At 41.3% G+C, this 15,358-nt stretch overlaps 2 protein-coding genes and 1 non-coding gene across 3 annotated transcripts in view; 1 reads left to right on the top strand and 2 right to left on the bottom strand.

The window, feature by feature from the left end:
* LOC142933711 (FERM domain-containing protein 5-like) overlaps positions 1-5,904 on the bottom strand; it is a 50,006-nt gene extending 44,102 nt beyond the window's left edge. Inside the window, exon 1 of the mRNA XM_076077920.1 lies at positions 5,521-5,904. Coding sequence (XP_075934035.1) covers positions 5,521-5,622 — 102 coding nt within the window. The 5' untranslated portion in view covers positions 5,623-5,904. The remainder of the gene's footprint in view (positions 1-5,520) is intronic.
* A 1,970-nt stretch (positions 5,905-7,874) lies between these two features.
* On the bottom strand, positions 7,875-7,946 carry trnah-gug (transfer RNA histidin (anticodon GUG)). Its single transcript has one exon. It is a non-coding gene; the product is annotated as a tRNA-His (tRNA).
* A 268-nt stretch (positions 7,947-8,214) lies between these two features.
* cry5 (cryptochrome circadian regulator 5) lies at positions 8,215-12,872 on the top strand. Its single transcript, XM_076077945.1, has 11 exons — positions 8,215-8,384; positions 8,765-8,983; positions 9,080-9,274; positions 9,429-9,547; positions 9,709-9,863; positions 10,642-10,782; positions 11,020-11,187; positions 11,318-11,458; positions 11,837-11,988; positions 12,104-12,336; positions 12,442-12,872. The coding sequence occupies exons 2-11, from the start codon at positions 8,769-8,771 to the stop codon at positions 12,501-12,503; spliced, it is 1,581 nt and encodes a 526-aa protein (XP_075934060.1). The 5' UTR covers positions 8,215-8,384; positions 8,765-8,768; the 3' UTR covers positions 12,504-12,872.
* Positions 12,873-15,358: the final 2,486 nt, after the last annotated feature.

A 15,358-nucleotide genomic window follows, 5' to 3' on the forward strand; every position in this document is an offset into this window, starting at 1 on the left:
TGACTGCATCACGTTTCAAAATTTTAACTGCCAGGTTCCCAAAGCTGTCATATTGAGTAAGCTATTGATTATTTATTTGTTTGACTGATTACACATTTACTGTAGTCAATAAAATCACATAAATATTGATGGCAAATGCCCATCAGATGTTGGCAGAGCACAAAGTGATGAATTTAAATTCCTTACTTTATCTGACCATCAGTTAAAAACCCAAAAGTTTCATATTCAAAGATATGAAACTGCAAAAGTGAGCACATCCTCACATTTGACGAGCTTAAGACAGCATACATTTTGTATTTTCATCAGCCGTAGGCATGGCACTATGGATGGCAATTTCGGTCCGTCGGCCCACCACTGTGGTCCAGACCTAAATATCTTAGCAACCATTGCAACATTGGACTGCTGTGACATTTTATGACCAAATATCTGCTAAACGAATCCCCATCTGCAACAGCTGTTGTGTATGTTTTGAGCTAATTAGCAAATGTTAGTATGCTAACAGGCTAAATTAATATCATGGTAAACATTATCCCTACTAAACACTGTCAGCATTGTCATTACGAGTATGTTAGCATGGTGATGTTAGCATAAGCATTTAACTCAAAGAACAAATACGCCTCCCAGAGCTGCTAGCATGGCTGCAGACTGTTGGGGCTTTATTTGAAGTGCAGGCACCACGATGAATGTAAAGTGGAAGATGAACTGTGTGGGTGTCTCTAACCGTACCTGCTAATTTTGTTCATGTATGACCAGCAAGGCAAATTGCAAATGGCTCGAAAAAGTGGAATATGGATCGGAGGGTGAGGTGATTAATATGCATGCTCTCAGCCAATCACATCACTGGTCTCATCGCTCTGAAACAACTGTGTCAATCACAGGGAGATATAATAAAAGGATACTAACAACATACTCAATGTCATATCGTAACCATTTCAGCATCCAAAATCCTCTCTGACGTGAAGGTGAAGTGCACTGTATTATCTCAAGGATTGCAGTAGTTCAGCGTATTGGAACCATTTCAATACTTAGCAGCCAAAGGTACGAACAAAACACTTTGTTATGTTAATCTAAATGGTACACCAAAAAGGCATCTGCGTTAGTATTTGGATGAAATCTGGTTTGGACCATTTTTAAAATGATAAAACCTATTGTCTTTCAGGGTAAGATGCTCGCCATTAACATTATTTCAGTAAAGAGGAGAAGGCAACACTAGCAGAAGAGCAGACCCTTGCATGTATGAAAACAAAATATGTTACAACCTCTCTTCCAATTTTAGCTTTGCATGCTGAGAAGAAAACAATAAGAGTGCACAGAGACCACTTAAGAGACAAGAACAACCTATTTCAATAATGCATTCGTAACGCAAAACAAGAGGCGCTCCTTCCAAGTTTTGCATTTGGCTTCAAAAGAACGGCCCTAATTTCATTAGTGGCCGTTACGGGATCTGAGTTGGTGCCAGGTGACTGAACCACTCACTCACAGTGATAAGGTACGTCTCTCTGGATCAATGATTTTCCATCATTCATCTTGTTTTCGATCTTGGATATACATCTTTTGGTTCACGGTAGGAATATTAATTTAGAGCAAATGGCCCACAGTATCTGCCTCCACTCTTTACCATGATGGTAAACCTTGTTCTACATTATGTTACTCAATTAATAATGTGTGTGTAAAAGTGTGTGATCTACATCCTAGAGTTCATGCAATGATTTGAATCACATAGCTTTGTATGTTCCTATAATAAACTAATTAAATGTAACTATATGGAATGTGGGGCATTAAGGTGTATATTCTACTCTTCTGAGTTGTCTAATGAGATACTGCAGATTAACACTGGTGCACCGTAGCTGCTTAACTACAATCCATGATAATTCAAAGCCGTCCAGGGTGTAACTGCAAAACATTAATCTAAATAATCCTTGTATTTGTGTGTTTCTTTAATTACAGTGCCTCTATGTTGAATTGGGCTCAATCTAAACAAGAGACACATTATAGTGTCACAAAATGAATAACATAGACAGTAACTTAAAGAGATAGGACACAAATGTGGTAAACCCCCCGAACTGTACACTGATAATCAAGAATAACAATTCTGTAAAAACACTCATTCACTATATCCTGCTCTCCACCAACTAATCCGTCATGGATAGTTTTGACACCAGGAAGATGTGTGTAGGGATTGCCGTTTGTTCATCGTGTCCAACACCGTGTGACAGTTGGAAGATCCACACTTTTACTTTGAGAAAGTGGCCAGTGTTTTACATGCCGCAGCTCTCGGATTATTGCCAGGCAATGTCTAGTGTGGCTGGTATCTTTAAAATCGTGATTCGAAAAATTGCTTCTAATTTTTTGCTGATGTGTATCACCAACATCATCTCGTAGCTAAACATAGTACCCCTCCTGATGCTGTGTTTCCTTGCTGCCTCTAAGTCCCTGTCTTGGGCTTCCCAAAGCTTCTATGGTGCCTTTGAGCGCCCTTTGTAGCATCTTCCACATTTTCCCCAACCAATTAATATTGGATTGAGGCTTTAAGAGTGTATTTTGACTGTGAGAAGCCTGTGAATATCCTGGAGGAATGAATGGTTTTCAAATAACAGACGAAATCAATAAACACATGTCTTCGCATGCTTCCACGGTTATGATGTAATCAGCAACAATGTAGGGGACAGACTCACAGTATGGGTGAGGTAAATGGGTGTTGGTAGTGGAATCTGATGAGGCTGGCAGGTGAGCCTGGAGTCTTTGCCTCGCATCCCACCTTTTACACTTCATGCTGCCTTCGCAGTAATATTTTTTTTTCCATTTATGAAGGTCATATCGACCATCATTCCACTATGATGGGATTTCAGTATAACAGCAGCAGCTCGAGGTGTAGGCTAATTGAGCTAAATGAAAAGTGTGACGATGTTTGAGCCCCACGAGGGGCCTTCATTCTGGGCCACATCTCCAAGGTGTGCAGGAAAAGACAGCAGCCATCCGCTCCCATTCTCAGAGTATCAACAGTGTTGTCATGCTCCACTAAGGTCACTGTAACGACCTTAATGCAGATGAAAAAAATAACAGGTTCACCGGGGGCTTACTTCGCTTTTTTTAGACGCTTTGTGTAGACCATAATTAATAGAACTCCCTAAATGTTGTGTTCATATATTCTAATGCCAACAAATAAATGGTGACATTTTTGTAAACAATAGACAATTGATTAAGCCGATGATCCTATTTATGTTTTCATTTAGACCAGCTGTGTTTCATCAAGGGCCCCATAGTGTGAAATAATGAAATATTTCATTATTTCTCATAGTGGAAATAATGAAATATGCCAACAGACAGCTAATCCCTCTCAAGAGAAGCAAGAAATGAAGCATTTGGTCCCTGCTGTGTGCTTTCAGTTTCTAAAAGGGTGGGGTCAGCATATCTTAAGAGCCAAACATTTCACAGGGAATCATGACTCGGTGACGGAGCTGATCAAAAGTGAAGATGGAACAAGTGCAGGCTGTGCTTTGGTAAACACAACTCATCAAAAAACACCTGACACACCTGACCTGAAGTCAGAAGGTAAAAAGTTACATAGTGTTTTGCTTGTAAAACATTAAGATTAAAACTTAAATTGGGATGTTGCATCAACAACAAAGCATTTATTTTGGCTCAATTGCAACTAATAGGAAGTTAACAGCAGGGCATGAAAAGTCACAGCCTTTTCTCCGTGCAGTCCCACACACATTAAATCAAAAACATGACTACATGTATGAAAAAACAATCATGGGCCTCCCACTTGTTGGCGCTATGTATGATTCAGCTACAGACAGGACGAGCACAAGCAGGGACCCGAGACTGACGTAAAATCACCATTTCATCTGTCCCCCGAGCGCTGCCACTTTAAGTGGTTTGCTGTCGGATCCTATAAATGAACAGGTGCTCTGATGGTCTTTGTTTGTTGTCATCTCCACTTCAGCAGCAATGGAATCCCTTCGAGTAACAAGCTTCAAACGCAGCTCCAGCAACTTTAATAGCAGGTTAGATGATGCACACAGACTTCTCAACGATGCAGCCGCACTAAAGACATTGCAGGGATGCACACACACACACACACACACACACACACACACACACACACACACACACACACTTGATTTAAAAGGGAAGTAATGGACATTAATCACTTGCTCGTACTCCTCCGCTCTCGCTTATAAACACTCAGTCCGTTTACTGAATCGAGTCATGTCTCACCTTCATTCATGTCAATACAATTGATTTTTGAGACAACTCAAGAAGTACAAGAAATAAAGAGAAATGCATCAAACAAATCTGCGAGGGACTCACTGAGTGAGGGACTGACTGACTGACTAATCCAATGCGCAGAATGAATTTATGTTGCCGAAGAACATAGGAGACCTATCAACAAAGACACTAATCTACACCAAGTAAGCAGGACTTCCTTAGTTCTTTCTATACAACACAGCAATACAAGCCTCAGTCACCATAGAGAAGAATCAATGCTTCTCTGCCACTGTGTCAACAATGAATAAAAAAACAATGATGTACTGAAACAAAACAATACAAATTGAGAATAAGGGAAGTAGAACTGAAGTGGAGGCCACAGCATTAGAAGCAAACCTGGTTATTTTGTGTCATTTTATACTACTGGTTTACGTGATGGGAGAGAAGTGGGCTCATGCACATGGTGTTTTTGCAACTGATTTCAATCAAATCCTTCAAACCTTTATGGTCCCAAGACCAGTTTGAATCGTTATGTCTTCTATGTGGCGAGTGGGTTGCTTCTTCATAAAATGTCGCTCTTCATGAGTTTACTTGATCTGTAGGTTTTAGCAGACAACCAATCTCATCAACTTAATCTAAACAAAGGCTGTTGGGGTCCAAAATCCACGTGACACTCCGCGGTCAAACAGGGTCAGTCTGAAGGGCAAATTGACAACTCGGGGGTATGATGCCTGCTTTGTTAAGACAAATGATGACATGCCCACCCTCTATTTAGACTAATCAGAATCTAAATCCTTTGTTATGGGACAAAAACCTCTTATTCCTCTGTATCACGTAGCCATGAGACACAGAAATCCTCGTCACCGAGATCAGATTATCCAGATTTGCTTCGTAATGCATTCATATCAATGCATGCATGAAGCAGCTGAAATGACAACAGCCAACTGAGATTTTTTGTTTGTTTTATTTTGCCATCTGTCAACATAGTGCTAATTAACAATCCTTGACGCAATGCACATCATGATGTCTACACAGGTATAGGCTATGGTATCTGATGGAAGCAGCATCTGCAGACTATTGATGACTGACGTTTGGACATAAACACATAGCAGCATTCAAGTATATTCTGTGACATTGGATGACACATCCTTTTGCAGCAGGTTAAGGGAGGGAGAGATGTGCTTGGGGTGGGGGGGGGGGGGGGGGGGGGGTTGTTTTACCTGATCACCGCCCTGCTACGTGTCAACAGCACATCCTCCACTACAAGGTGGTTTAAGGAAACAGGAAACGTTGGTCCCCACTGACCTGAATCGTGCAGGTGTACTCCGAGTCGTCCAGCAGCCTCACGGTGCAGTTGCATTCCCTGTCCAGACTCCTGATGCTGCTGCTCATCAGTCGGCTCAGCATCTTCTCGGTCGTCTGCGCGCGGGACCAGGGAGAAGGGCGCACAGCACATACATAGGCTACAAGTTGTATCTTTCTGACACGTTAGCGACGTCCCTGATGTTAAGTCCGACACATGGTCAGCGGCGGTGACGGCGCGGTGCGCAGCGGCGGCGGTGGTGCATCTTTTTATCCGTGTGTTAGAGCGCGCTGACTGGCCGAGGTGCCACAACGGTGCGTTTCTTCACTCAGCGCTGAGTGGAAATAGTGCTGCTGCTGCTGCTGCTGCACTCTCTCTCTGGTCCGGTAAAGACTGTGTGCCCCCCCCCGCCCTCACCTCACCCTCTCCCCCCCTCGTCTCCTCGCCGTTGCCATGCCGCTGTAACGCTGCTGGGCGGGCCGAGGCCAGTGAGTGGCGAGTCCGTCAGCCAAAGGAAGCCGTGACTGAGACGCTGCCTTCACAGAAGGGACGACCGGAGACGACATTCCAATAGGCTGGTGTTCGTGTTCATCGTGACCACAGCCACATGGTCGGGAATAATAACATAGTGGAAGGTGGAGGGGCTTCAGTTTCACAAGTCAAATAATGGACGGGCGCTTCATGGTGCTGCAGACGTTGATGAATCAATATTCAACATTTGATCTCGAAGGACATAGGCTTTTTTTTTTAAACAATGTAAAACTAGAAGCAAACAGGCTGCTAAAAAACACATTACAGTTTATGTCATATAAATAACATTCAGGATACATGAATCACCTTCATATTCTAATGACTTAAACGTGACATTTCAGTATTCAAGCACGAGCCAGATTTCCTATTTGTTTTACCAATTGTTGACTCGCCCTCTTTGTTTAATTGCTATATTTCCGACATATCTTGAAGGCAGCAACACATTTAACATTGTTGCCTCCACAGGTTGATTACCTGTCTTTCTCATGAAGTCAGCAGGACTGAAGTATGATATGCAGTCATGTAAAACAGTAATAATCATTGTTTATATCTGATGATATTATTGTTGGCTATTTGCCTCATGTCTCATGTAACCAGAGTCAGTTTGATAGAAAAATCAATCTGGGCTTTTCTAATTATAATACTAAATAAAATAAATTATATATAATAAATAAACAAACAAACAAATAAAGGTAGCATTCTCCTTCACATTCACGTATTTCGACCGTATACATACTGAGCAGAATGCATTGATTCTATTGGTTTCTATTGAAACCAATGGGGATTAAATGGCTTGCTCAAAGGTTGTTATCACATGCAAACAAACAGCCCGTCTTTCTCAGCTTGTTTTCTGAGAGCTGTTGCTGTCACGTGCAGGCACCTTTAACATACTACCTACTGCGGAAACAACTATCTCTTTGAGATGAGTTTGAGCCAAACCGATAACAGATAGTTTCCGGTTTCTTTGACTGTGCCTCCCTCTGGTGGCACTTCATGGTAATCACAACGAAGTGGGGAAAATTGGGAAAACCCCAATTGTCGACTATTTATTGGTGGGACAAGTATTCAGCTCCTTCCCCGCAGCAGTAAATCTATACTTAAAATATACAAATTTATCAGAAAAATGGTCCCCTTCAGTGTTTTGCTATTGTGTTTTTGCACCAGGATTGGTATTACTGGTGCATTAATGTGCATATTGCATTTTACTGACGTGTTTAACGTCGTGCTTATTTTAACTCCTATTTAAACTGTTGGGTAGTTTAGTCTACAGCAATGCATGTTATTCTATATAATCATCTTAAGTTTGTTACCTCTACAAAGACAACTTAGCATATGAGGTCAGAAAAACAGCCCTGTTGTCAGCTTTGTGACGATACATTTTTCAGTTATTTAAATGTTGTTGTTTTTTAGGCTAAAATGATTTATCTTAAGAAGGAGGATGATGTTCTCAACACGTAAAAAACGTTTATTGGTTTTATTCGTATTGTTAATATCATTATGAATCCTTCAGTTTATCAGAACAAAATCAAATCAAAAGTAACCAAATTTGGAGATTGCCTACATGGTTTTCACTTGACTGGGCGGGTATTACGATTGAAATCCGATGCATTAAATAAAAACAACTCAAGTAAAGTGCAGGTACTTCGTAGACTAACGTTACTTGAGTAAATGTAGGTCTACGTATTTCACCAGAGAAAACCATAATATTCCGTAAAATAACTTTCCTTGCGGAAATATAAAGTGGTTATTAGTACTGTCTGTGTCCCTAACATCAACTCCCATTGACAAAAAAATACAGCCCATCTGCCGTGACATTGTATCGCAATGCCGTGACCCGGATTCGAACCGGGGTTGCTGCGGCCACAACGCAGAGTACTAACCACTATACGATCACGGCGAGCTACGATGAGCTGGCAGATTCAAAGGAGTCCCAACACCATGTCTTTAACGGGACAAGACCTCCGCGGGTCTGTTGAATGGAGAGTTGTTTTGGAAAACTTACTTGTTGATTCTCTCTCTCTAGTCAATACGGAGGGCACATATCCTGCACCTTTTCTTTACAAAATGTGCCCAAAAGCACCTTTTTTATACTTTTTTTTAACTACGGAAACGTGCAGGACAGCTTGTATTGTTTACACAGTAGTGACATCTGGTGTAAAAACGGACAAACTGCAGGGGCAACACGTGGGACGTCACCTCTTCTCTGGTTGGCTGATTCTGCTGTATACGTAGCAGAGCTTCCTGTTTTGTAACACAAGTCAACGTGCTGATTACCAAATTCAATATCTCAGCGAACACAACATTGACCAAGCGTGACTGTTAAGGGCCAGTTAAGGTAAAGTTTTGCTTCACAACTGTGCATCGTTTTTGGGTTTAACTTGCGCATGTGACTGCTGCAACATGATGTTGTCATGTTGTTGGGTCGTTGTTTTGGGTCTTTGTTGCCAAACCTAGGCACTTTTTCTGCAACTGTGTGGTCTAAAAAATAGGTGCATGGATTTAAGTCGATAACCAAAATTTCCTAATGTCCCATTTAAAGCAGGATTGAAACTTCTATTGTTACTGTTGCCACTGTTTGAGCAGATTATACAGCACCACTGGAAATCTTCTAACTTCCACAAAGTTGTTAATACAATGTCTGTGCTGCCATTCCCTTATGCCTCCTTTAGGACTCTTAGAGGAATAAAGAAAAGTTTCCACTTGATGTGTTCACAGGTTCATGGCTCATACATGTGTTCATTGGTTCCGCAAGGGCCTCAGGCTGCATGACAACCCAGCCCTGATGGCTGCTCTGAGGGACTGTAAGGAGCTGTACCCTGTGTTCATCCTGGACCCTCACCTCCACAACAACACCTGTGTGGGCATCAACCGCTGGAGGTTCCTCGTCGGAGCCCTCACAGACCTGGACTGCAGCCTCAGGAAACTCAACTCCAGGTAGAGACACGAGGACGACATTCAGAAATAATGAATATTAAGAAAGTTTGAAATACATATTATATTGTCATATTGTGGTGTGTTTATCTCACTCAGGCTGTTTGTTGTGAGAGGGAAGCCCGAGGAAGTGTTCCCCAAGCTGTTCGACACATGGAAAGTCACAAAGTTGACCTATGAGTACGACACAGAGCCCTACAGTCTGAGCCGGGACAAAACCGTGACCACACTGGCCAAAGAACACGGAGTCGAAGTCATCTACAAAATCTCTCACACTCTTTATGATATAGACAGGTATTAATTACTAATGCTGAACTTGTAGCCTACACATATTGGGGCATTTATTCCTTACTTTACTTAACTTCTATGCAATTGTTACTTATGAAATATCTGCTTTCAGGGTTGTTGACTGCTGCATGCTACGTTTTTGTTTTTCATGTCTTCATAGGATAATTGAGGAAAACAATGGGAAGGCTCCGCTTGCTTACAACCGTATGCAGACGATAGTGAAGACTCTCGGTCCTCCTAAGAGACCCATCCCTGCTCCAGCCATGGACGATATGAAAGGTACTACTACTGGATCATGCCAGTGAATTATCACAATGCGTTCATGGAAATATAATCTAAAAACCAGTTAGTTTAAACGGTAAACCTTTAAGAAAAGCTAGCAAATGAAAGTAAAACCTATCAAGGGGCTAATTGAAATATGCCTGTTTCTTCTGTCACAGATGTGAAGACGCCTTGTTCAGAAAGCCACGAGAAGAAATACGGGATCCCTACGCTGGAAGAGCTCGACCAGGACCCTGCAGCTCTCGGAGAGGAGCAGTTCCCAGGAGGAGAACAGGAGGCTCTGAGGAGATTAGATGAACATATGAAAAGAACGGTATTTCACTCTCACACTTGTGTGTTCTTCATTTCTACACGACTGAAGGGTGTTGGACGCTGCAACTCACTGTTGAGACACATGGTAATACAATTATTTGAGACGTCGTCTAAGAAGACTTTTTTTTAAACCAGCATCCAAACTAACAATAAAGAGTGCTTTATTATTAACGCATTGCTGTTATTACAGAGATACTTTATAGTTGCGTCCCAGCAAAGCAGAGACAGGCTGTTGGAGACAAACTACAAACACATTGTGAGTGAGCCACAGTGATCCAGGTGGAGACAGAAAAACTTGAGGCTGTGGAGATCACAGACACTCTTTAACGAAAACCGGAAGACATGCATAGGATCTCAGAGCCGGCTGCTTTGAGCCGAGCCCAAATCTGAAAAACACAAACATGGTCCTGAGATCCTGGAGCTGCAGCAAACGCTCTTCAAAGGTCAGGAGTTGAGGAACCAGGCAGATATTGAATACCTGAAGGACTTTGAGATTGAGGAGGCCGTTTGTAAAGAGTTTGACGGATGCCAATCAGCCCTCTATTAAATGAAAGGAGGTTGAGTTTACAACAAATGTACAGCTTTTCTTAGTGAAGTAAAACATATTACACAAAACTACTGGGCACCTGTAGAGTTAATTCATATTTGATTTGGTATATTTCTCATAAATATATGATACAAATTTATATGCTAAACAGAAAAACAAATACCCACGAACAGAAAATGTCCACATCTCATCTTTGATAGAAATGCTCAGTCTGATTATGTCTTTTCTCCAGGGATGGGTGTGCGGCTTTGAGAAGCCACAGACTTCTCCAAACTCTCTGAGCCCCAGCACCACTGTCCTCAGTCCATACGTCACTTTTGGCTGCCTGTCTACACGCACCTTCTGGTGGCGGCTGAGAGACGTCTATCAGGGGGTGAGTGTCACCCAGCAGTACAGTACTATAAGAATAAGGCTGCACAACTTGTGGTCGATAATGGTATTGTAACTTAACTTCCCTCATTGTTAAATACATTTCAACAGTAAAAAAATAAGCAAGATGTTGATTTTAAGCTATATAGAAATAGCAGAAAATGTGTAATCGGTTTAACTTTTGATGTATGGGCCTAACTTTGGACTTAGTCTGACTGCTGTGTTTGTGTGGCATTTGCAGAAGAAGCATTCGGATCCTCCAGTTTCTCTGCATGGCCAGCTACTGTGGAGAGAGTTCTTCTACACAGCTAGTGTGGGTATCCCCAATTTTAACAAGATGGAGGGCAACCCTGTATGTACCCAGGTGGATTGGGACACAAACCCAGAATATCTGGCTGCATGGAAAGAGGTATTGAATCCTTTAAAATTTTTTAAATGGAAATGAATGAAAACAGCTGAAATTTGTAATTTTAGCATTGCTATTTTCCTTGGATCATAAATATTTGCTGTCATCCTGGATGTTCTGTATTTCCCTTAAGGCTCGGACTGGTTTCCCCTTCATCGATGCCATCATGACCCAGCTGAGGCGGGAGGGCTGGATCCACCACCTGGCCAGACATGCTGTCGCTTGTTTTCTCACAAGGGGAGACCTGTGGATCAGCTGGGAAGAAGGGCAGAAGGTAAAATGAGATCGGAGACCTTGAGTAGGGTCTGTTCGGGTTGAAGACTTCAAGATTGAAAATTAAAGAAAAATCTGAGGATGTGCAGTCAGAAAGAAGTGAGTTTACCAGACCTCTGTATCACACTCCTTATCTCTGCTTTAGGGTAGCCCCTTTAGGCTACGTTAGCCGCTACTAGCATACTCGCCAGTCAAGTTGCATTGTCGAAAATGTACACAGGATTTGACAAGGAAGAAGGATGCATGAAATATAAAACGCAGGATTCGACAGAATTCTGCTGCATCGATTTTGATCCTTTTTCAACCGTCCACCATGAAAGTGTTATAGGAGTGCAATGCTAAATCTGTGGAGTACTCACTTTGCTGACTGCCCCTGAAGGTGTTTGAGGAGCTTTTATTGGATGGCGACTGGGCTCTGAATGCTGGAAACTGGCAGTGGCTCTCAGCAAGTACCTTCTTCCACCAGTTCTTCAGGGTCTACTCCCCTGTCGCATTTGGCAAGAAGACGGACAAAAATGGAGACTACATCAAGTAAGATTGTAAACTTAACAAGCTCAAGTCATTACAAAGGATACATGTATTGTATATACATGTAATATATGTATTATAATAATATTAATGATTTTGCCTCCACTCTACTTTATAGAAAGTACCTTCCTCTTCTTAAGAAGTTCCCGGCCCAGTATATCTATGAGCCGTGGAAAGCTCCACGCAGTGTCCAGCAGGCAGCAGGATGCGTCGTGGGTAAAGACTACCCGCATCCCATCGCACAGCATGAAGTGATCAGCAAGACGAACATCCAGAGGATGAAGTTTGCTTATGCCAAGAGATCGGCAGACCCCGCTGAATCACCCAACAAATCACCCAGTGACAAACAAGGTAGTGCAAGAAAAGTACAATTTTCTGAGAGGTTTATCTCCTCTGATGTTAGTCGTGTTTACAGAACATCCTGCTTCTTTAATACCTTCAGTTTTCCTCCTGTAGGTGTAAAGCGCAAGGCTCCGTCTGTTTTTGACATGCTGAAGAAGAAAGAGAGAAGAAAGTAATGGTGCACATGAATGCATAGTAAAAGAGGTTTTGTGTAATCTATAGCTCTTCATTACAAATCACAGATTATATTCAGGTCTCATTAATGTGTGCAGGCAGTCTATTATGTCTTCTTTTTTTATTACACCCTACATTGGTTAAGATTTTATATTTTGAGTACTGTTTTTATTTTTTTTATATTGTATCTATATAAATGTTGTGCGTTTTATGGTTGTAGAAAGTTTCTTGCATGGAGATTAAGTTAAAATGTATAAAAGTTGATGGTCTCATCTTGTCGGAAGGCTACAGTTTATATTGAGATGCAGTAGTGTCTGCTTCACAAGTGGCCTTTTATTGTAACTTTAATGATAAAATGCCTTACTGCTCCACCCTAGAAATTTGATGTCTATTTTTTACTCTTTACATTGTATGACTACTCGGGTGTTAATTCAGTGTGGCTTTGTGGCACAAGGCAGTAAAACTGCCTGTGCCAAAGCACACTGTATATAATCCATCGGGCTTAATAATAATAATCAGGTTTATCCAAAAAAGTTTGGGGCGCTTCTCCTCACACAGCGTTACCAACACCTGCGCAAAAAAATACATCAAAATGTGCGGCCTGATCGGGAATAGTGTGCTAAGTATTTTTTCGAGAGATTCGACCAGCGGTTTTCCCGAAAATCCCAAAAAACTGATCAAAATTTCTCCATTCACTTGAATGGGGTTTTGGCGTGAAGAGAGCTAAAAAAAACACTTTGGGCCCATATTGACTAGCCATACTTTAATGTAGAAACACGATTCAAAGTTTAAAACGTAGACAAAACGCTGCACTTTATTGAGCCAAATGGACATTTTGATAGCTAGCACAGTTTTCATTAAGTCACAGATTAAGTTTCAGGAAAATTTTGGATCCGTTTCAGATTTTATAATGGGTGTGTATTGCACGGCTGGTTAAGAGCTAAGGTATCTCAAATATCCACGCTCCTACAGTACCTTATTAAATAACTGCAATATTACCGGGGGATGTGATCTTAAAGGGTTTCATCTCTACTTTAATGTACACTACTGTGGTCTAACAAAGGGAGGCCATGGATAGGTGTAGAAGATATTTTCATGACCAGAAGCCCTTCCAAAATGAGGCGGTTCAATTCACACCTTACCCAAATTAAACGTCCAGTATTATGGACAAGTTATGCTTTCCAATAAAGAAACTCCAAGGTCTTTTTAGATAAATGCTCCCCATGTGCCCGTGCCCCTCGTGACTTTCACAAGAAAGCCACGGCTCTAACTAACTAACCCTAACCAGAGCGGAGCTCTGCTCTGCTGCAGTACCGACCCCCCCACAAATATGAAAAAAACATATTTTTCAGCAATATTGAACGCCTCACGAATTTGCATGTCGTCCTGGGTGTCATTCTTCTCTGTGTCAAATTCTCAATTTTGTGTCAAGTTTCAGGAGCCAATCAGACAGCTCAAATTGTAAGTAATAATGCTCTTTAGCATTCTGCATATAGGTACCAGTAGGCCTACGCTTTCCATGGCCCATTCTCTATCTACGTGCTTTGAGGCTTCCTATTTAGAACTTTATCTGATTCTAAATAGGACAGCCTGAAATGGAAAAATATATATAATATCTATCCAAGTATCCTATGTGGGAGAGGGGCTCCCTGCATTTGCTGTTCCTAATGGGCATACATTGCAGTAAATCATTTTTGATTTATTTAACTCTGATGAAAAAGCATCAGAGTTATGTATCCTGTACAGGGAGATGTCTGACAGACAGATAAGGGTCTTGCCCTAGGACACATCGACATGGACTAGCAGAGCCGGAGATCGAACCACCGATACTCGGATACTCAGATACTAAGCGGTGGACTAAATCAGACACCTCTTTGAGCAGTTATCATCACCATATCCCAAAATGAACAATACTGCAGGTAAATATGTCAAAATACGAGTGTCTTTGTAAGGTTTTGTTCCACAAGCCTCCAGAACAGCTTCAAGAAACTTGACAGGGGGTTAGTTTCTTCTTTGTCACACAACTAAAAACCAGGATAGCTAAAATGTGCTGTGCAGAGGTGTAAATACACTTCTCAAGTGTGCCTGCAGAGGGCAGTGAGTCATAGTACAGTTCTAAATGTTCTCAGGTCTGTCGCTCTCTCACACACACACCAAAATAACATAGCACAAATAACAATCTGAAAGTCACTTACACAAAGCTTCCGCATAACATTTGCATTACATTTTAGTGCTGCCTATGCGGCACACATTATCAGTACTGTGGATCAAAAGGTATTAAAAAGTATATTTTTATATATATATATAAATATTTCTGTCTGTATTTAGGAATATCTGTATCTTGCTAAAAACCAAAAACCAGTTGGACTAGTTACAAATATGCAGCAGTTATTGTTATTGCATGTATAGGCACATAGGGATATTTTGAAACATGTTTACAGCTCAGACAAAAGATACCTTTAATATTATGTCAATGGAATAAGTTGTCCTTGTTTGCCTATTCAATGGACTCACAAATGTGTTTATTGGAAAATGAAGTGTCCTCCCTCACCTGCCTTCAGCTGAGCAGTTGACAAACTCATTTTGTATAAATAGGAAATTGATTTTTACAGATAGAATTATAAATGTAGGTTCAATGTTCAGGTTCATTCATGCTGGATAGTTTCTCTGTGCATTTACACTCTGCACATGTACTATTTATTCACATGTCCCCCTCCAATCAAAAATGTCTTTTTCTTATTGTTGCTAGAGCTTCACTGTGCACAGACATCATGTCGTTTTCGTTTTCACATTCATCTGCTGAAAGGACGGGGGCAGTTACTCTGCGCTCACTTTAAATTTCAGTTTAACACATGTA

The sequence above is a fragment of the Anarhichas minor genome, unplaced genomic scaffold (genome assembly GCF_050575085.1).
Source record: "Anarhichas minor isolate MPS153535 unplaced genomic scaffold, ASM5057508v1 ptg000062l, whole genome shotgun sequence".
Taxonomy (NCBI): Eukaryota; Metazoa; Chordata; class Actinopteri; order Perciformes; family Anarhichadidae; genus Anarhichas; species Anarhichas minor.

Bases quoted from the DNA above. Each gene is read 5' to 3' on its own strand.
- cry5 (XM_076077945.1), top strand. From the start codon at position 8,769: ATGGCTCATACATGTGTTCATTGGTTCCGCAAGGGCCTCAGGCTGCAT. The intron at 10,783-11,019 runs GTGAGTGTCACC...TGGCATTTGCAG, and splicing joins TGAGAGACGTCTATCAGGGG to AAGAAGCATTCGGATCCTCC. The intron at 12,337-12,441 runs GTAGTGCAAGAA...TTCCTCCTGTAG, and splicing joins ATCACCCAGTGACAAACAAG to GTGTAAAGCGCAAGGCTCCG.